This window comes from Ambystoma mexicanum, chromosome 3q (assembly GCF_040938575.1).
Source record: "Ambystoma mexicanum isolate Mex_15411 chromosome 3q, UKY_AmexF1_1, whole genome shotgun sequence".
NCBI classification, from domain to species: Eukaryota; Metazoa; Chordata; class Amphibia; order Caudata; family Ambystomatidae; genus Ambystoma; species Ambystoma mexicanum.
In genome coordinates this window covers 1,284,207,127-1,284,228,989 of record NC_090926.1, presented here as the reverse complement: position 1 = coordinate 1,284,228,989, position 21,863 = coordinate 1,284,207,127, and the positions used below count along the sequence as shown (strand labels likewise).

At 45.8% G+C, this 21,863-nt stretch overlaps 1 protein-coding gene across 4 annotated transcripts in view; it reads left to right on the top strand.

Annotated features, from left to right (window-relative positions):
• LOC138581993 (adenylate kinase isoenzyme 1-like) overlaps positions 1 to 21,863 on the top strand; it is a 466,802-nt gene that overhangs the window by 165,422 nt on the left and 279,517 nt on the right. For 2 of the 4 annotated variants that reach the window (XM_069652886.1, XM_069652887.1), the window contains exon 2: positions 2,246 to 2,305. The exons of the other annotated variants lie outside the window; for them this stretch is intronic. In XM_069652886.1, coding sequence (XP_069508987.1) covers positions 2,246 to 2,305 — 60 coding nt within the window. The remainder of the gene's footprint in view (positions 1 to 2,245; positions 2,306 to 21,863) is intronic. 4 annotated transcript variants of the gene reach the window in all.

Sequence of the window (21,863 nt, the reverse complement as noted above, 5' to 3'; positions counted from 1 at the left end):
TCATAGACTTTTAACTAATTCTGTGCTAGTGTCCATCTAATTCCTAAACGTCAACATGCAAGATCCAACTCCTTCCCACCTACCACGGCCATCTCAACTTGTCAGAGATATTCCCATCTTTAATCAGCTAACATTGAATCTCACTTATAGGTCCCTTTTAGGTGATGAGGGAGCTTAATTCCTGCCACATCCACCCAGCAAATACAGAGATCATACTTCACTGTTGCGCTAGTCATTTGCATATTTCTAAGCTTACAAATATTTACCTGGCAGCAAACAAACAGAAAGTGCTATGCATGTTAGTTGAAGGTGCCCATAAGGAGGGTCAAACTTCTCCCATCTGATCGCGGATCATGCCAGGTAATTAGTAGTTGTAAATAAAGAGTCAGAAACTAAGTGCTGTGCATCAGAGCAGCCCTTTGTGGCAGTTACTTCCGCAAAGTTAAGTGGCTTGTTCAAGGAAAGTATATATGTGCTTTTTCGCTGCATACAATATCTGCATTCTGGTATGGTAAATTCTAGAAAAATAGACATCCATAGCTGGAAATATTGTCTGTATCTTCAAACTATCTCTCAACACTCTGACCCAAATGGGCTAAAATCTGGAAACAATTGCAGCATGTGTGCCTCTCTCAACTTGGTGTTGTGATCACAACTCTTTAAAAACGTAATTATGAGTGATTGTGGGAGGCACCAGGTTTGTGTGTGGACAAGGCGATCTGTGAGCTCGAGCAACAAACTGTTCGGAAAAATATGTTTCAGAGGATACAATTTGTAGCAGGTTCTCAACATATTCTTCGGTCTTTCCAACCTAAACCCCCTCTCTCATGTCAAATATGTAGACATTGCAGCATTGCAATCTACCTTACAAGTCTTCTGCCTTATCGCTTACCTGTTTTGTCTCTTGTTCTATTCTTCAAGACAGGCCAGATCCTTTGAGAGCTCAACATTTTTGAATCAGCAGCAATGCTATGCTCAGTCCCCCCATTTATTTGCACAGAGAACAATTTGTGACTTCATTTTAGTCCCTCAATTATTTTCTTAAGGGTGTCAATTTGGCCTACTGATATGGCGGTCATGCAAAATGCAAAGCGTAGAAGGCTGTGGCGCCTGGGCCACCTTTATGTCAGATTGTAGGGCACTTACAGGTACGTCCACTGGCAAGATGGGAATTGTAAGGAATAATCCAAATGTTCAATACGCACAAACACATACTCATACCTCTTCAGAGCATTCAAACTTAGCTCTAACTTTCCACTGACACAAGATGCCCGTTCCTGACTGTCAACCACAAATGTTTGTGCGGGCAGCTAATATTGTGCACATCACAGCACGGCTGCGCCTGCAGCACTTCAAACGTTTCAACCTGCTTCCAGTCTTACTTAGTGAACGAGCCGTCAGATATGCCAGATGACAACTTGGATCCATTGGGATGCTCTCAGCTGTGGTGCTACGGTAGATCAATCATGTGAGCACTGAGGGCGTACAGTATAGAGCAACATGAGTATCAACTGTGCCCAGATGACGATGTTAGGAATTGTTCAGGTCCCATTCATGCAGAATCTGACAACCCGTCAGCTGCACATCTCACCACTCAGTATGGGCCCAAGGTGGCAGCGCACTGCAGTTCAAGGAAGGCTTTACTTGAACAGCATGCACGACTGCACCACCTTAGGAGACACAAGTCATAGTCCCAGCAGACTTTGAAAGCATGAAGTGCCCCTCCCCTTCTACAGAGTCTGATATGCATGCAATCTGCTGTGTCTACCCAGTGCAAATTTACCATCAGATAATATTTTAATTATGCTTCAAACTCACTATTTTGACTGAGGCTCACCCCAAATGAATACTTCCTAGTCTTTGCCCACCACGTGATCCTGTGATTTCCAATTGTATTTTAAAGCTTGCATATCGATCATCTCTGGGCCTGTGATTCACAAGTGTATTGTAATGCTTGCATATATGTGTGTGTTTATGATTTTTAAAGTGAAAACCTATCTGGGTAGCAACAAAGCGCTCTACATAGATGACACACCCAACAGGTTACAAGTAAAGTACGGGGTAACAGAGGAGCTGGGATTGGTAGAGGAAGCAGAAGTAGGGTTGAGTGGAGAGATCATTGATTGGCAAGATATTCTTTGAAGGGTATGATGGAGGGGGCCAGTCTTATCTGCATTGGTAACTTGTTTCAGAAACAGGGTGCATAGCAGGAAAATGCCTTTTTTTCCTTTTTTCCCTCTTGCAGTTATTTGTTTCCAGTCTGGCGATATCGTGGCTTCTGGTGGCGCATTGACCTCCGTAGACGGTGAGTTTCTTGGCTGGGTAGAGTGGCAAATTAGTCACCTATGGCCCTGCACTCCTCTTTTGCCCTGTAAAACCTGCATTTTGGTTGCCCACGTCCTGAAACTCACAATTGCACTGTTTAGCCCTTATATTGGTCTCGTATGGCCATGTGATTCCCATTTGTACTGTAATGCTTGCATTTCGGTCATGCATGGCCCTCCTCATTTGCACTCTAAATCCTTAATTCAGGTCTCTTATGTCCCTGTACTTCTCATCAGTATGGTTAACAGCTCCATCCTAGCCACCAAAGGTACCCTACACTACCACTGCACCTCTCTGCACTTACCCTTGTCATTGCTCTATGTCTTATTGTTCTTCCTCCCTGCCCACACACGCCTTCTGAAAGCCTGCTATCACTCCCACTACTGTTCCTACTCACTCTTTCCTTAACTCTCTCACACTCTGTAGGGAATCCATGGCCCCTTTCTTCCCCTTATCTCTTCTTCCACCTCATTTTCTGCCTCTTCACACCTGCTCCCTGCTTTCTGCCAATACTCTTACACTTGGGCTCTATAATTCCCAATCAGTCTGCAGTGTCACTGATTACTTTGATTCTCACTCATTCTCACGCCATGGCTATCACTGATACTTGGATCACTGTTCTTTACTCTGCTTTAATGCTGCTTGCCCACATAATATGATGTCCTTTCTCTCTCCCTCACTCTTTCCAGAGCGGTGGTGGTGTTGGCCTGATGGCCAACAAGGTCCACTCCTCTGTTGATCTTTCATCTACCAACTGTCCGCCACAATCATCTGAATTCTCTGGCACACAGTTCCTTCCACCAACCCCCCTCATCATCCTAATTTGCAGTCCCTTGTCTCTTTCAGCTCTCTGATCTGGGCTTCCTCAGTCATTCCATCCCCACCAAAGACCGCATCATGGGAGATTTAACCTCCACACAATCTCTCCTACCTGCCAACTACTCACCTCATTCCACAATTTACACACTCACTTTCTCTCTTCACTCCCCACATCTAACTTCACTATTGACTATTCATTTCTCCCTTTCTGACCACTCTTATCCTCCAGTATCACTCTCCCCCTCTGCAAACGTGACTCCCTGGCCCCTTAACCAGCTGCAGTTAATACCTTCCTCCTCTCTCTTGCTCCTTCTCAGGCCTCCTCTATTGAGCAGGCCTTTTGTAACAAAGCTGGCTGTCCACTCCCACTTTAATCACCACTATACCTCTTGCACCTATACCAATTATTCTCCCGATGCTCCCAGTTCTGGATCACCCCTCCTATCTGCCTCTTTAGAACAGACAGGCAATGTCACATATAGAATTGGCATTCCCTCTATCTTCTCGCATATAAGCAGGCCCTCATCTCCTTCACTGTGTCTTTTGACTTCCTTTGTTTTCACCTTGTAACTCTTCTTCGTACTACAAGCCGCGCTGGCTCCTCCTCACCTTCATGCTATCTCTACTTTTCCATCTGCTAACGACTTTACTCACTACTTCTCAACAAAAAAACTGAAAAAAACAAATGGGGTTATTCTGACTACCCTACTATCCTCCCTCCTTTTGCTTATTTCCCTCTGCCTCTATAGTTGCTACCTCCTCTCAGTACTCTTACCCCAACCTTTCCTTTGAATTAGTACAGTTCCCAGAACTGCCATCCCCTCCTGCACCCCTGCTGACCTGTTTGGCTAGCAGATAGGCAAGCATTGCCTGCTCCTATCTCTCATCCCCCTTGAACCTCTCTCTTTGCCTTGGTATCTTTCCAGCCTGCTTCAAGGTGGCAACTGCCTTTCCAGTCCTCAACAGGCCTCCTATGACTCCAACAATCCAGCCAACTATAGACATTTTCTTATGCTCAACTCCTCAAAAACTGAAATAATCTACCTCTCTGCCCCCTTTCCCATCTTGTTTCCACCTAACCTATTCGTCCTATGCCCAAGGCATACAAACTTGAGGCCCATTTTGACAGCAACCATACCTTCCTCAAATTATTACCTATACCTCGAGTGCGACAATAATTAACCTGCTTAATGTCAGGTAAAATCACCCAATCCTCACAACTTCACAAAAACTCTCATCCAGACATTATACTACTCAGTCGTCTTGATGACTGTGCCAACCTCCTACTGCCATCCCCTCTACTCCTCCCCGCTTACCAAAGTAGTCCAGTATTCTGGTCTTCCTGCATCCCATTCGGTTGGTTTGGATAGCCTGCACTGCAGGCTGGATGGGAAAAAGCTTCTCCAAAAGAAGGTGCTGTCTCTAAAAGTTTAAGAATGGGGCCCAGTATACATGAGCATTCCTCTGTGTTACCGGCATTACACACACCCGTGTTTTACCAACCGACACCTCACAATTCCTGTTTTTCTGCCTATGCGTTTAGACGTGGTAAGAGTTTCTCTATTTGCCTCCCTTTTTCAAGGTATTTTTTCCTTGTTGCTGTTTCCCCTCCCTGAGGGTCATATTTTCAATTCGATTGGATAGATTTTTTGTCAATATGCTTTTTCCATGCATGCCACTGACGACAGGGTTCAAGCGATGCCCGAATGCACTTCTCAGCGGCGGATCATCACAGAACCTGTGTCAACGGTCTCAGGAACTTCCACCCGGTGAGATCCTGTTAGTTCTGTGTGGGCATAAAACCCAGGTCGCTGAGAACCCACTTATTCTCCATGCTGAAGAAGGGTCCAGTACCACAAGCCACTGTAGACTTAGTGGAGGAAGTGAAGACTTCATCCTAGCAGTAATAGGGAATGGGAACTGGGCCCGGTCTCCTACTCGATATCGCTTTTCAGTACTGATTTTAAAGTTGCCACTTCAAATGGATTGTGTCCTCCTACTTATTCCTCATCTTCTAATAATATGTTGTAATAATAACTTGTTTTGGAAACTTTTTCTCGACAGAGGGGGCTGTGTGTGCTCTCGTCGAGTCATGTCCCTCAAGGGCCTCCGTTCGTCACTATATTTCCATACGAAAATGTCTTCACCGCCAGCTCCATCAACACCAAGATGGGCTTCAAGAAATGCCGGGACTGTGGATTGAAAAATGTTGATCAACGTCCTCCACCGCATATGCCTGTGGTGTCTCGGAACTGAACATCGTACCTCCGAGTGTAACTCCTGTCAGGCGATGATCGACAAGGCTCTAAGGGAGTGTAAAGGTAAATTGGCAGTGGGTAGGCTCCCATTCGAAGTCTCCTTTGAATTTCCCCAAAAAGAGAAAGTCCGAAGAGTTGAGAGATTCTCCTCGACAGAAAAAGTCTAAAAGATTTTGATCGAGAAGTCGATCGCGTCTTTCTTTGTCTTCTTCCAAGAAGGCCAAGAAACGACAACACGGGTCACCTTCGACCTTTAGTGATTCCTCGTCTGAGGTATTCAAATGTCCAATCAAGTCAGACATCCCAGCGAAATGGGATGCATTTCGAAATCAAATCTTAAAAATCTTGAGAAGTCGGCCCCAACCCCCTCAAAAGAGAAGCAGAAAGACCATGGCCTTGGCTATCTGCATAAAGACAGCAAAGGGAAGTCGAAGACGAAATCCTATGAATCCTTGAGTCCGAGGCATAAACCAGAGTTACATCGAGAACTATCTAAATCTCGATCTGACAAGAAATTATCAAGGACTTCGACAAGCCGAGGCTAGTCCTTCGAAGGTCCTTTCGAGGAAGCATAAGAAGTCGACCACTTCGATGGTCTCACCAACACCGACAAATTCGAAGCCCCCAATAACATAAGATAATATTTGCAAACCCTTACCAAAAAAGGATTTTTTTAAAATCTTTGACTTCAAGTTATGACAATACATCATCATTTGGATTACAATTTGGTACCCCAAATGTGCCAGATGAATTAATTTCTGAAGAATCTAGAATAAAACACTTGTATAAAAAGACAGACAGTGGTATAGATACCTCTCCAGAATTGGAATTTGGGAAGCCAGATCCTTCTGACAACGCTGACTCTTCATACAGACAACTGATAAGCAAGGTGGTTGAGTTTTTGGGTTAAAGTAGGCCTGCAACATCATTTGAGCAGGATGATCTAACTGATATACTGGATCAAGGTCCCCAGAGAGATCCAATTTTACCTTTTAATATTGCCCTCCAAAAAGGATCACATCTAATTGATCACGTCAACGAAGCAATCTGCATGCATTTCTATCGCTCCCGATAGGGATAACAAGTGAGTCGATGCTTGGGCTCGAAAAATATTTACTGGTGTATGTATGGCCTTGAAATCAGCTAACACTACTTGTCCCTTGTCAAAATGTACCTTTACCCTGTGGGATTGCGTAGCTATGGCGGCTGACCACATCCCGGAAGGAAAAGAAAGAGACGCCTTCCTGGCTATCATCAAGGATGGTAAAGAGGCAATGAGTGAATGCATACAGTCAGGTCTGGATACTGCAGATAGCATTAGCAGATATATGGCAACTAGTACCGGGCTGCACAGGTTTGCGTTGTTGAGGAAATCCTGATTTGCACTGGATGTACAAGCTAGACTCCTCAATATGCCTTTTGACGGCTCAAGGCTGTTTGGCAGCAAGGCTGATGAAAGTCTGGAAAAGCTTCAGACCTCAAAAGCAGCAGCTACATCTCTCAGTGCCGCCATTAGACAGCCTCAACATTCTTACCCCAGTGAATGATCTTGGAGGGGTAAGTCCTTTCAATTCTACTCCTCAGTTGGAAGAGGGTGAGAACAGGCCAGTCATAGAAGTCAAAGAAGATTCCTTTGTGGTGGTTGAGGGAGAGGTACTAAATCAGCACAAGCAGTGGCAACTTTGCCCTAAGCCGCTGCTTTCACTCACCTCAAAACCACTCTGAGGCCTTAGCCCACATGGCCCCAGTGGGATGCAGACTTTCTCAGCATCTGCAAGAATGGTGGGGCATTACTTCAGATGCTTGGGCACTGGAAGCGGAAGCCCAGGGTTACTGCCTTCCTTCTCTAAAAAGCCCTCAGGATCATCATCCGGGGAACAACTCTTTCAAAATTCCAGATCCAGTCTTTGTGCAGGATATTTTGACCCTGCTAGAGAAAGGTGAAATAGAAATGGTACATGTGGCGGAGAGGAACAAGGGTTGGTACATACTTTCTAATTCCCAAAAAGGACGGAGGATTGAGACCCATCATGTACTTAAGAAACTTGAACAAGTTCCTCAGGAAGGGCAAGTTGAAGATGTTTAAATTGCAAATAAAGGACCTTGGCTGAATAGCCAGCGGTGCTGGCTGCACTCCCGGGGACCACACTGGTGTGGCCAATTTGTGATTTTAGTTTAAAGTAATTCACACAGTATCCGAAGTTATGATTCAACTATTTCGCTTAATGCTGATTTATTAGACTTCAATCAGTATCATTGCACTATTTTCATGTGGTTGCAGATACATCCATTGCTTGGCCTAAGCATTTCGGACACTGTTGTCCTTCATCAGGGCCTATATCTAACTAACCAACATATAATGATCCATAATCCCAATCAGGTAGCCCATAAATATCAGCTGCGTGGTTTTCACACACAATTTCAATTGCACCCAAATGTGACATAATTTGCATTCCAATTCCATAAACAATGCACAATGCACCAGCATATGTATCCCATAGCCGTGATCATTACAACAATATCCCAATCATCACAACAATTCACCAAATCATTAGATATTGAGAGGTAGGTGCAAACATTCCCAGCCATAGTATTTATACATTCCATTGGAAACCATGCGATATAAGATACATACGTAGTTACATCATGGTCCAGAGAAGGGTCATGTAAAGAAAAAAGGATAAACAGGATAAAATAAGAGTGATGCCTTCTTAAATTACTGTAAATATTCTATTATGCACTTGTCCCTCCGTGCCGTATAATATTGATCATTGGCCACTGACCTAATATGTATTGCCCGCTCTGTATTCTGAAAGGAATACCAGAACACCAACATTACTTATGCCTTACTCCTCAAATACCTCAAGTTGAAGGAATGAACGTTCAACTCAGGCTTACCTTTTAATCAACAGGTGGTGTATAATCAAACACTTCCCTTGCGTTAAAACTGAGTCGAAGCGTGTCATTCGTTCGGTTTTGCATCGAGAGACAACTAGTGTGCCTGTAATGTAAAATGGTGCGTGTAATTCAGCTTACTTGTCATATCTGTAAGATTAAGAGTAAGGTGAATTCATATGTCATGCTGCTCTCTGTCAGCATTCTCCGCTCACCTCTTCATGCAACTGCTGCAAAATGACCCGGCGCCGCGAGAGCGTGCATGTTCGGGCATCTCAAATATTTGTTTATGGTTATCATGGTATGTGTCTGCCATACTACGTATGTGATTCCTGGATATTGTAAATGCGAAAAGTCCCATCCTGCTAGTTCGCCCCTTCTCCTGTTCTGACCAGCCCCTATCTGAAATGAACAGGACTGTTAATATTTACAAAACCTATGCGCTTCCTAATGGGTAAACCGGGAATAGCAGCGTTTTTGAGGCACCGCATTATAGAGGCATCATGTCATGGTCATTGCGAGCATATGTTCCTTTCACCTAGAGATTATAAATTGCTGGTCTTTCTAGTGGTATTGCAACTTCAGGACATCGATAGTCCCTAGTGAGAAATCTGGGTAGTGTCATACATTGAAAAGTAAAAATATATGAAATTAGCATTCAGTTCATGACGGTCTGTTAGTAACAATGTCATGCATTGATTAGTTAATACGCATATCAGCAGAAAAATGAAAGTGTAATCCCCGTTCCATCATTAAAATGAAAGTGTGATCCCTGTTCCATCATTAACTCTCAAATCTAACACAAACTCTCAATGGTACTGAACAGTAGTTAGAAAATGAGCTACATCTATCTAATCATATATCGTGTTCCAACACTAAACTCTCACAAGTGGGTGCTTTTTTTCAAATTGTAAAATTCAATACCAAACAATAAGGAATCTATAAACAAACATTCAACCTAGCAGAATGGAATAGTCAGTTCCCGGTGTGTATGTTGCGTATTCGTGGACAATGTAACTATATAAGAAACCTGTAAACCATTTACACAAAACAACTTAAATCCAGCTCTTCTTTCATTCCATATGGGGATATTGAATTAAGCCCATCTATCCAATGGGCTTCTTGTTTGGCTCTGATTTTTTTCCCCATTCTTGCTGTAACCTTTGGTTTGCATCACTTCGAGTACTGCACATCTTAATTGTGTGATAGAATGTCCATTTCCTTTAAAATGTCTGGCCACCGCTGAGGCTTGGTTGTTCTTCCGGATGCACGATGTGTGCTCATTAATACGGATTCCTATTTTCCTTGCCGTCTTGCCTACATAATATAGCCCACAAGGGCTTTTTATCGCACATATTACATTTTCTGAAAGACAGGTGGCATGGTACTTTAATTTGATTTTCTCTCCAGTCCTAGGGTGTGGAATTGCCGTTGATTGCATTGTTACAATTCCCGCAACGGATAGGTTCCTGAATGCTTGTTTGGTGTTCTTTCAGTGGTTGCACGATCTTTAGTCTTCACTAACATAGAACGTAAATTCTTGCTTCTTTGGTACGCGAATACCGGTGGAATGGGAAACAGTTCTTTCATTTTGTTATCACTTGTTAGTATGTTCCATCTATCTATGATGCTTGCTTTAATTTGCTTGCTTTGTATTGAGTACTTAAGTCCGGGCTTGCTCTCGTAGTCTTTTTTTGTAACAGTTGAGTCCGTTCTTGCCCTTCTTTTTTGGTGGCCGCTGCTGCTAAGTGGGCTTTAGGATAGCCTCTTGTTTTTAGCCTAGCCTGTAACTTGCTCAATTGTGCCTCACATTCTTCCGGATCACTCACGATTCGTTTTATCCTCAGCATTTGTCCATATGGAAGATTGCGTAAGATATTTGTCGGTGAAAATCATCCAATGTAAAAGATTGTTCTGATCGGTCCCTTTGGTGTATAGTGTCGTCAGGATGTTCTTTCCTCTGATTATTGTTTGGATATCTAGGTAATGTACATTGGGGTCACCAATTTCCATTGTGAACTGGATTCTTGTGTCTATGCTGTATAAATAAGTCAAAAAGTCTTCCATTTCTTCTTTGCTCCCCTTCCATATGCCAAAACTGTCATCGATATAACGAAACTATTTGCATAAATGTTTATTCCATTGTTGGTTTCCGCGAATGTGCATAGTTTCAAAATCATACATTAAACTGTTTTCATACACCGGTGCCATGGAGGCACCCATCGCCGTTTGCGGGTCATTTTGCAGCAGTTGCTGGAAGAGGTGAGCGGAGAACGCTGACAGAGCGCAGCATGACATATGAATTCACCTTACTCTTAATCTTACCGATTTGACAAGTAAGCTGAATTACACGCACCATTTTACATTACAGGCTCGATGCAAAACCGAACGCATGGCACGCTTCGCCTCAGTTTTAACGCATGGGAGTGTTTGATTATACACTGCACGCGTGATTAAAAGGTAAGCCTGAGTTGAACGTTCATTCCGTCAGCTTGAGGTATTTGAGTAGTAAGGCATAAGTAATGTTGATGTTCTGGTATTCCTTTCAGAATACAGAGTGGGCAATAAATACCAGGTCAGTGTACAATGATAATCATTATACTGCACGGAGGCACAAGTGCATAATAGAATATTTACAGTGATTTAAGAAGGCATCACTCTTACTTTATCCTGTTTATCCTTTTTTCTTTACATGACCCTTCTCTGGACCATGATGTAACTACGTATGTATCTTATATCGCATGGTTTCCAATGGGATGTCTAAATACTATTGCTGGGAATGTTTGCATCTACCTCTCAGTATCTAATGATTTGGTGAATTGTTGTGATGATTGGGATATTGTTGTAATGATCACGGCTGTGTGATACATATGCTGGTGAATTGTGCATTGTTTATGGAATTGGAATGCAAATTATGTCACATTTGGGTGCAATTGAAATTGTGTGTGAAAATCACGCGGCTGATATTTATAGGCAACCTGATTGTGATTATGGATCATTATATATTGGTAAATTAGATATAGGCCCTGATGAAGGACGACAGGGTCCAAAATGCAAAGGGCAAGCAATGGATGTATCTGCAACCACATGAAAATAGTGCAACGATACTGATTGAAGTCTAATAAATCAACATTAAGCGAAATAGTTGAATCATAACTTTGGATACTGTGTGAATTACTTTAACCTAAAATCACAAATTAGCCACACCAGCGTGGTCCCCGCGAGTACAGCCCACACCACTGGCTATTCAGCCAAGTTCCTTTATTTGCAGTTTATACTGTGCCATCTCACTGAGGCACATTTCCAGTGGGTTTGCACCCCTTATAGAGAAAATGAATGAACAATAAATTAGTTCAAGAGCGTACAAGATTTTGGTAGTGCACACTCATGTGTTATAAGTTCAAGATGTTTACCCTTTCTCAGATCCTTCAGGCCCTCCAACCCCAGGAATGGATGGTATCGTTGGACCTTCACGATGCTTACTTTCATGTGTCTATCCTTCACAAGCACAGAAGGTACCTGAGGTTCGCGGTTGGCGGTTCTCATTATCAATTTCGAGTTCTGCCATTCAGGCTGACCTCCACCCTGAGGGTTTTCACCAAGTTAATGGCAGTTGGTGTGGCGAGTCTCAGTAGAGTGGGGATTCACGTCTTCCCCTACCTGGACGATTGGCTGATCAGGGCACATTCAATGGAACAAGCCCTGCAACATCTCTGAATAATCTGCCACTCTCTCCACAGACTTGGCTTCTCCCTCCATTACAAGAAGTCCCACATGAGGCCATCACAAAGACTCCAATTTATCAGAGCGATACTGGATACAACCTTGGGGAAAGCCTCGCCACCTGAGGTATGGGCTCAACACATTCTGTAGATGGTCACCAAATTCAAGAGTGCCCAGCATCATCTAGCCTTCGATTTTCTGAGGTTGCTCAGCCTCATAGAATCCTGCATTTTCCTGGTGCCAGAGTCTTGCCTGAGAATGAGATATCTGCAATGGGCTCTCAGGACTCCATGGTCCCAATTCTCTGGCAGCATGTCAGACCCGATTGAGGTTCCAAACAGAATTGCAAAGGATCACCTATGGTGCTATGGTGGGCCTGAGAGGACAATATTCTGAAGGGAGAACCTTTTTGGCAACCATGGCCGGAGATAACAGTATTTATTGTGTTGGAGGCTGGAAATGCATTGGAGGGACAGGGCCTCCAGATCCTTGTCCTTTATTGCCTTATCATGTATGTTCTGTCTTGTTTTCCACGCAGGAGTTCATGTGGGACTCCTGGCTGTGCGGCTCTTCCTCTTTTTGGTTTGGTGAACAGACCCTTGGGATACCCTTATGGCACCCATGGGTGGGTGTACAACCCTGTACTCCTAGCTAGTGTATGTTTTTGGGCACCTGTGTGTGGCCCACAGAGCAGGGTATGGGCTGATGGCAGCTCCATGCTGAATTTGACAGGTGCTCTGAGTATCCTCCATTTTGGGATATCCAGGCCCTGCCATTGGAATCAGTTGATTCCTGATAGGAAACAAGATGGCCCCTGTGGCCTCTTGCTTTCTATTGCCTGTTACCTTGTATTCCCAAAGTCCCGTTAAGCCCTAACTCTGTCCCTTCCCCCTGACTGGCTTTTGGGTGGAAGTTCCATATATGGTGTTGTGGGGAAGTCCAGGCCAGACCGGCTGGAGCCTTCCCAATGACTGTATGTTGTGGGTACGCCCGTGGGGTGGGACCTGGGTGAATGGAGTGTGTGTCGAATATGCATTTCATGCTATGGGTGTATAGTATCTAGTGTTTGACACAATGACTGAGACAGCCCTGCCTGAAACCCGTATGAATGCAGTGTGGAGTGCTGAGTGGCAGAGTGCTTGTCCGAATCCACATTCTGTGTTATGAGTGTCTTGGTGGCAAAGAATGGCTTGAATGCACTGTAAGACTGATTGGCTGCCTGACTGCATGAATGCACTTCTGAGTGATTGGTTGCCTGAGTGTGACCCAGCAGAGTGAATGGGAGATCAACAGTACATTTGGGGGCCTCTCACTGATGGAAATCGTTCAGAAGCTGAAGTTGATACTTGATGCTTAACCTTGAAGCCCGCTAGAAGAAGAAGAATTGCTGCTGCTGTCCTTCGCTAATCTGAAAGCTACGTGACTGTCAAAGAACTGATCCAAGAGAGGACCTGGCTAGGAGACCTCTTCCCGAGCTACAAGGGACCATCGTGCACCAGCTGATATTTGCCAAAGCTCCCTGGACGTTAGACCCTCGAAAGGCTGCCGACTGGAGAAGGGGACCGCTGCGTAATTACGAAGCGAAGTCCATCACCATCGACGACCGCCGTCACCGACTGGAGCCACAGTGCTCCTTTGCCTAAGACATTGGATTCAAGTACTCCCTTGCTCATCATCATCGACCGCTTTCATCCTGCCAGAGAAAGTCAAGGCCGCCGATGACTGAGGAGAATCCGCCGGTGGGTTTCCCACCACTGAAGACCACAGAGACACCGACGACCCAACGCACTTGCTGGGCCAAAGTTCTTCATCGACTCTTTGCGGCAACCAACACTGGTCGTCGAGGTGCACCGCATGCCTCAGCTTTTAGAACGTTTTTGGTCAACGAGCACCGCAAGAACCGTAGCTGCTGCCGCAACGACAGTGTTCCCCCTTTTTCTTCACCTACTCTCGATGACCCGTGGTTCCTGCCTTAAAGGGCGTGCACTCAAGAAGGCCGGTTGACGACTCACCGAAGAACTCTACGAAACCAGGTACTTTGGGGGTCATAGAACCTTTTAGAAGGACTCAAGACTAGATTGAGCATAATTGGACTGGGTTTGTCAAATATGCTTTATTTACAGGTTGCCCAGGTTGGGCGATCCTCACCCAGGACGGTCTCTAGGTATCGGGAGTGAGTGTTCTGCCATTGCTTGATTTAACTTACTTTCTTTCTGGGCCTAGCGTTGATTCATCTTAGAACCTGTAGATATTTGCCATTATAGTATTGCCAGAGTACAAAGTGTGTTATTGTGATTGTATATATAACGTGAAACGTATTTATACAAAGACTGTATTTTCACTAACACAGTGTGTGGACATTCCTTTGTGGGTGCTTGGGGACTACACTGTACTTAAGAGCCAGCCCACATCACCTCCTGAGAGCTAAGCCTTGATTGCTCGCCACGTTTTACCAATATAGAGAATATTGGCTGGGGTGCTCTGTGCCTCTCCTCTGCCATAGAAGAAGCAGGAGTACAGATACCCCCCTCCGGTGCATTACACTGGTGGCAGAGGTGGGATGCTAATGGTTTTAAGAATCGGTGTGTAACTTTGTCACTTACAAAATATCTACAGTTTGTTAAATTGAGGTTTATTTGTGTACTAGATAACTACATTACAAGCAATGTAGTCTATTGTACATGGTAAATTGACTAGGATGAGCTTAGAGGCTCTCCAGAGTGTTTGTGAAGCCAGGGAGTTAGACTTTGAAGATAAGTCTAGGGCTTAGCTGATGGCTGCCCTGGTGGACTACCAGACTGATTGCGAAGCTCTTGATGAAGGGTGGTGGGAGGGTGCAACCAATGAGGACCCTGCCCCTGGGGCTGTTGTTGAATCGGATTCTGGAAATGCAACGATTCCTGCTGCCTCTGTTCTGACCTCCAGCAATGTTTCTTCGGGAATTCCTCTTTGAATATAAAAAGTTGGAAATAATAGCTGAACTTAAGAAAGAGGAGTTGGCACAGCAAGTGATCCTTAAAGCCAGAGATCTGGGGCTAAAGGATAGGGATCTTGAATTTACGAACAAGGACACTGAATGTCAGCAAATCCAGCTAGAGAAAGCTAGAGTGGAGACTTCAGCAAAACCAGTTGAGAGTGTCAGGTCCCCAGCCACCAAGTTTATGAAAGATTTGGTTGGTGTGTATGTGGAGGGTTCTGATATCCTAAAATGGATTGAAGCATTTGAGATAGCTTGTGGAATCCATGATGTTGATGTTTGTTTGTTTGTTTATTTATTTATTGTGCGCACCAGACCCTAGGGTAGCAGGGCGCAAGAGAACAAGGAGGTTTACAGCTTAGTTAACGTTTACAGGTTACAGATTAGTTAACGTTACAGGTTACAGGCATAGTGGACATTTCGAATCTGCAGGGTAGGGCAAGTGCAAGTGCAGATAAGGCGTAGCTAAACAGTCAAATCTATGGCGATCAAACAGTAAAAGCAGGTTAGTACAAACATTATAAGAAGACGTTACGTATAAAGTGACATACGCTATGTCGCATTCTCAATAAGCCATTTTATGGTGTTCTTTCTGAAGTTATTGAAGGTTTGGTCAGATCTGAGTGCAAGGGGTAGGGAGTTCCATAACTGTGCTGCCTTAACTGGGAAGCTGGAACCTCCAATGGTGGCTAGTTTGAATCTGGGCACTAGGAGGCAGTTGGGGCTGGCTGTCCTTGTGAGTCTCGTTGGATTTTTCCTGTTGAAGCGTTCTGAGAGGTATCGGGGAGCTTTGTTGTTTAGGCATTTGTGGATAAGGGACGCAGATTTAAGGTTGATTTTTTCTTGGGTGGAAAGCCATTTGTGTTTTCGTCTTATTTCTGAAATGTGTGCACTTCTAGGGATACTTAGGGCCGCTCTAAGTGCATTGTTTTGGAGCACTTGGATTCTGTGGATGATTTGTTTGGTAGTCCCTATGTAGAGGGCGTTGCAATAATCTAGTTTCGATAAAATGAGGGCTCTAGCTAGAATAAGACAGCTGTCCTCTGAAAGGAATGGTTTCCCAGCTCGTATTAACTTGCATGTATAGGCAGTGGATGATGACAGTGAGTTCACCTGTTTGGTGAAAGATAGTGTCGCATCAAGGTAAAAACCTAGGGTTTTTACTTCTCTGGCGACCTTGATAGTGTTGCCATCGATGATGAAGGCGGAGTAGTTTTGGTTAAGTTTGGAGATACGGGCTGCCGTGCCCAGGATGATGAGCTCTGTTTTGTCATCGTTCAAGCATAGGCCATGGTTGGCCATCCATGCCTGAACGATGCTGTAGACTCTATTCACCAGAGCCAGATCTTCGACGTAATCCCCAGTAAGTGGTAAGAGAATCTGAGTATCATCTGCATAGTTAGTGTAGGTGATACCCAGATTATCAAGATCGTCAAAGAGTGGCTTGGTGAAGATGTTATAGAGTGTCGGCGAGACGCAGGATCCCTGGGGCACTCCGCAGGTGATTGGGATAGGGTCTGCTGCCGCTGCGGGGGAGAACACCCTCATGGTCCTGTCACTAAGAAATGATTGAATCCAGACTATAGCCTCCTCTGAGAAGTGGGCAGCCGAGTCCAAGTGATTACATAGGACTTTATGGTCCACCAGATCAAAGGCGGCTGAGAGGTCTAGAAGGAGGAGGAGAGCTAGTTTTCCCTCGTCTCTGAGTGAATCTATTTGGGCTTTTAGGTCGATAAGGGCAGTCTCTGTGCCGTGTTGCGGACGGAAACCGGATTGGCGGGTGCCGAGGAGATGGTTCATCTCAAGGAAGTTCTGGATTTGGGTGTATGCTACCTTGTCTAATATTTTTAGTAGGAAGGGAACCGTGGTGATGGGCCTGTAGTTAGTAGGAATGTTGGGGTCCAATGTTTGCTTTTTTAGGAGGGGGAGTACCCAAGATTCCTTTAGATTGTGGGGGATGGTGCCCGTAGTAAAGGAGGCATTGATAAGTTTTGTGATAAAGGGGGCTAAATCCCTAGCCGCATCCTTGATCAGTTGTGCGGGGCATTGGTCGCCTTTGCAATTAGAAGGTTTGAGAGTCAAAATGGTCTTCTCTACCTCAATTACTGAGACCTTGGAGAAACGGAATTGGGTGGATTCTGGGTTGTTGGATGAGGGAATTTTGACTATCAGAGGTTGAGTTGGCAGAGAGGCTTTCTTTAGGGCAATTTTTGTTTGGAGGTTGGATACTTTGTTGGTTAGTGCCAGTTGTATGTCTGTGCACCAAGTTTTGTCTTTGATGGAGTCATCCTGTACTGTGATAGGAGTTTCCAATTCCTTTAGGATGGAGAATAGCTCCTTCATGCTGGAGTTGGATTGGGAGATCCTATTATTATAGGTTTCTTGTTTGGCCAGGATGATGTCTCTTTTGTATTGCGAGGAGATGTTAATTAGGTTAGTTTTATTTTCAGCGGTCGGATGTCGGTTCCAAGCTGTTTCGCATTTTCTCTTCTGTAGTCTTAGGTTTTTTAGGTGGGGTGTAAACCATGAGTTCAAATGCTTTTTGGGTTTACTGATCCGAAGTTTAAATGGAGCAATACTGTCAAGAGCAGAGCACATGGCTGCGTTGAATGCATCCACTAGGATGCCTGGGTCAGAGTGGTCAGGTAGGGAATTTAGTTTGGGTAGGATGTGGGGCAGAATATTGTCGGCTGTGATGTTTTTCTTGTTTCTCGTTAAGGTGGGTGTGGCTGGCGTGGGTGTTAAGACTGTGGGTCTTTTGGTGTTGAGGGTGAAAGAGATAAGGTAGTGGTCAGACCATATTTGGGGGGTGATGGCTGTTATAGAGGGGTAGCAGTTGTGACTAGCAATCCAGTCTAGTGTTCTTCCCTTGATATGTGTGGAAGTATTCACGAACTGCGTGAAGCCTAGCACTGACAGAGTATTGCCTGTGGCAGTAGCATGATGGTCGTTGATATCGTTGAGCCCTAGATTGAAATCTCCTAGTACTAGTGTTTGGGAGGATTCTTTTAGCTTCTCAGAGATAACAGTGGTGATGTCTTCAGTGAAGGTGCTGACGGGGCCAGGGGGTCTATAGATAAGGTGGATATTTAGTGTTTGGGAGTTTGCAGTCGGTAGTTTGATAGAGAGAAGCTCGCAGGATTTGAGGGAGGGTGTGGGTGTGATTCTCATAGAGAGATTAGATTTGGCGATAATTGCAATTCCTCCACCGCGCGAGTCTGGTCTGTCAGCTCTGAGAATGGTATAATTCTCTGGGACTGCCAGAGTGAGAGCCGGACCTGCTGCATCGTGGAGCCAAGATTCAGTAATGGCAATGAAGTCAAGGCTATTATCCCGTATGATATCTGCTATGTCAGTGGCATGGGCGACTAATGATCTGGCATTGATTAGAGCAGCTTTTAGTTCAGGTTCTAGCTGTGCTGTGAGCGGAGGTTTGGCTATAAGTTTATTGATTTTATGGTGTGGTTGGTGTCTGAGAGGGGCGGTGATTACCAGTGGTCGGCATATTTTGGGTCGGAGGTGTTCTAGGTTAATGTTATATTTAGTAATAGGTTCGAATATTTTAGGTAGTCGAGCCCGGAGTCTAAGCTTCCTTTGTTCTAAGTTGCAGGGTTTAGAGATGAGTTGTATGTGGGCACCAAGGCCCTCTGTAGGCAGAACTGTAGGCATGGTCGTGTAGATGATGGTAAGGATAATTGTCAGTTTGGAGAATTGTGCAAGGTGAACTGGGTTGGGCATGTGGAAGTACATACTGTTACTACTAGCTGAGCTAGGTGGGCTGGAATTAGTTGCCGTGGATGGATACGGGCCAGAGTTGGCAGAGTACAGTTCACAAATACTTAGCGAGATTAATGCAGCAGTGACGTACTAGTCTGAGAGTAGCAGTCAGATATTGGGCTAATTGCGACGGTCAGATGTAGGTCTAAAAACCGAGGTCAGATACTGGGCTGAGAGTGATGGTACAGTGGTCTCTGGGCGACCATAAGGCACTACACAAAATACAGTGGTCTCTGGGCGACCATGAGGCACTACACAATAATACAGTGGTCTCTGGGCGACCATGAGGCACTACACAATAATACAGTGGTCTCTGGGCGACCATGAGGCACTACACAATAATACAGTGGTCTCTGGGCGACCATGAGGCATTACACAGTAATACAGTGGTCTCTGGGCGACCATAAGGCGCTACACAATACTACAGTGGTCTCTGGGCGACCATAAGGCACTACACAATACTACAGTGGTCTCTGGGCGACCATAAGGCACTATACAATAATACAGTGGTCTCTGGGCGACCATGAGGCATTACACAATAATACAGTGGTCTCTGGGCGACCATGAGGCATTACACAATAATACAGTGGTCTCTGGGCGACCATAAGGCACTACACAATACTACAGTGGTCTCTGGGCGACCATAAGGCACTACACAATACTACAGTGGTCTCTGGGCGACCATAAGGCACTATACAATAATACAGTGGTCTCTGGGCGACCATGAGGCATTACACAATAATACAGTGGTCTCTGGGCGACCATGAGGCACTACACAATACTACAGTGGTCTCTGGGCGACCATGAGGCACTACACAATACTACAGTGGTCTCTGGGCGACCATAAGGCACAATACAGTGCTGTGGTCAGTTAGCGACCAAAGGGCACGGCCAATAGCAGTCATGAGGCATAAAGCACTAGGGGCTGAAAATGACTGAACTATTAAAGAGGTGGCAGCAGTAACGCATAGAGGCGGCGGAGTTGGAAGCATAAGCGTATGTAGCAAACAGTTAAAACAGTTATCGAAGGTGAAAGAAACCGAGTTCAAATGTTTATGAATGCGGAATAGCAGAAGACATACCAGAAAGCACAATAGTGTAAACTGGGGGTATCCCCTTTACTCACAAAAGATTAAAGGTCCGAGTAGACACTGGCTCCGAGGCTCCGGAGGCAAACAAGGTGATTACACAAGGTGTTTGTGATGCCTGGAGCAGCACGGGCAGAGTTTGTGGCCCCTGGCTCCTGTGGCTCCGAACAGGCCTTAGAGTGGCCTTGGAGCTGGCCGCCGGCGCGATCCGCCTGCCGGCGGTTACAGCTGATGTTAGCGAGGCTCAGCCTCGGTTTCAGGCCGCGCTGCGCCCGGCATGCGCGAGTCAGGCGGCGTGTGGGGACAGGGTCAGGCAGGCCCCTGTCCGTGTTCCTCTGCTGGGCTGGGGTGCTGGGGGGGCTCCTGCCCTCGCCCCACGATGAGGAAGAGTGGAGTGAGGGGGTGAGCAGGCACCCAACAGGCCTTAGAGTGGCCTTGGAGCTGGCCGCCGGCGCGATCCGCCTGCCGGCGGTTACAGCTGATATTAGCGAGGCTCAGCCTCGGTTTCAGGCCGCGCTGCGCCCGGCATGCGCGAGTCAGGCGGCGTGTGGGGACAGGGTCAGGCAGGCCCCTGTCCGTGTTCCTCTGCTGGGCTGGGGTGCTGGGGGGGCTCCTGCCCTCGCCCCACGATGAGGAAGAGTGGAGTGAGGGGGTGAGCAGGCACCCAACAGGCCTTAGAGTGGCCTTGGAGCTGGCCGCCTGATAAAAGAGATTGGGCTAAGTGTTTGTTAAGCAGAGTGCCTCAGACTGGATATGAGTGTATTCTGAAACTGTGTGGAAGAAAGGGGTCAGTATGAGTGCATGAAGTTTGCTTTGATTGCCAGGTTTGGCAAGACACCTACCCAATACCTTAAAAGCTTCAGGGAATTTAAGAAAAGAGAGAATGTGTCTTGGATTGACTGGGCGAGTGCTGCACATATGAACATGATGGGGTGGATTGATGGTTACAAGGTGAAAACCTTTGTGGAATTGTCCCTCCTTTTGATCATTTTTCTGAAGCCTGTTCACCAGAGCTGCATCAGTATGTTGTTGACCAGAACATTTTAAATCCCTTTAAGCTGGCCAGGCTAGCTGACAAGTGGATCTCCCACCAAGTGTCCCCTAAGGACTCCAGTGGGAAGGACAAGGACAAAGAAAAGTGGACCTCTCAGAAGGCTGAGGAGTCCCAAAAGCAACCACAGTCGTCTCCTAAGACCCAAAGATCTAGTGGGGATAAGTCCTATGTGGGTGGGAGTAAGGGTATTGGTACACCTGCTGCAAAGCAGGCTCCCAGTGGTTCCAGTACTTTACCCCACATTCCTGGAACTTGTTGGGACTGTGGGGCTCTGGACCACAAGAAGGGTGACCCCAAGTGTGAAGGTAAGGCACTTGGAGTCTAGGCTGCCAGCCTGACCTACCTTTACCCCATGCCTGAGGTGGAGGCCATTGTCCTCCCCTCCTCTACAGGAATCACATTCAGTGCTCCTGTAGAGCTTTCCCTAGTGTCCCTTGGGGCCTGGGACCAGAACGCAGAAGTACTGGCGACAATCCCACAGAACACCTGTAGATTTTTAAGAAGTGTCCTCTTGAATGGCCAGCCTTCTACTGGTTTGAGAGACACTGGGGCAAGCATGACAGGGGTGGACAGAACCCTTTTCAAGCCAGAGGACTATGTAGGTGCTCCTCTGAGAACTATCAGGTTAGCTTGTGGGCCTCCCAAATTATCACCTGTAGCCTTAGTCAACATTACGATTGGAGACAAGACAGTAAAGCTTCCTGTCCTGGTTCAGGACAACGTGCCTGCTAACATGTTGTTAGGCAACGATTTGGTGGAAATGGAGTTGATCACGGATGGTCTACCCATGGCTGCTGCGGCGGTCACCCGATCACAGGTCACACCAGGTCCGGCTGTGAGTCCGGTACCCCCGCAGACGGGGAAACCCAAGGCACGAAGAAGGAAGAGCAAGAAGGCCACCTCTGCGAAGGGGGCTCTTTCTCTTCCTGCTGCTTCAGCAGCACCCG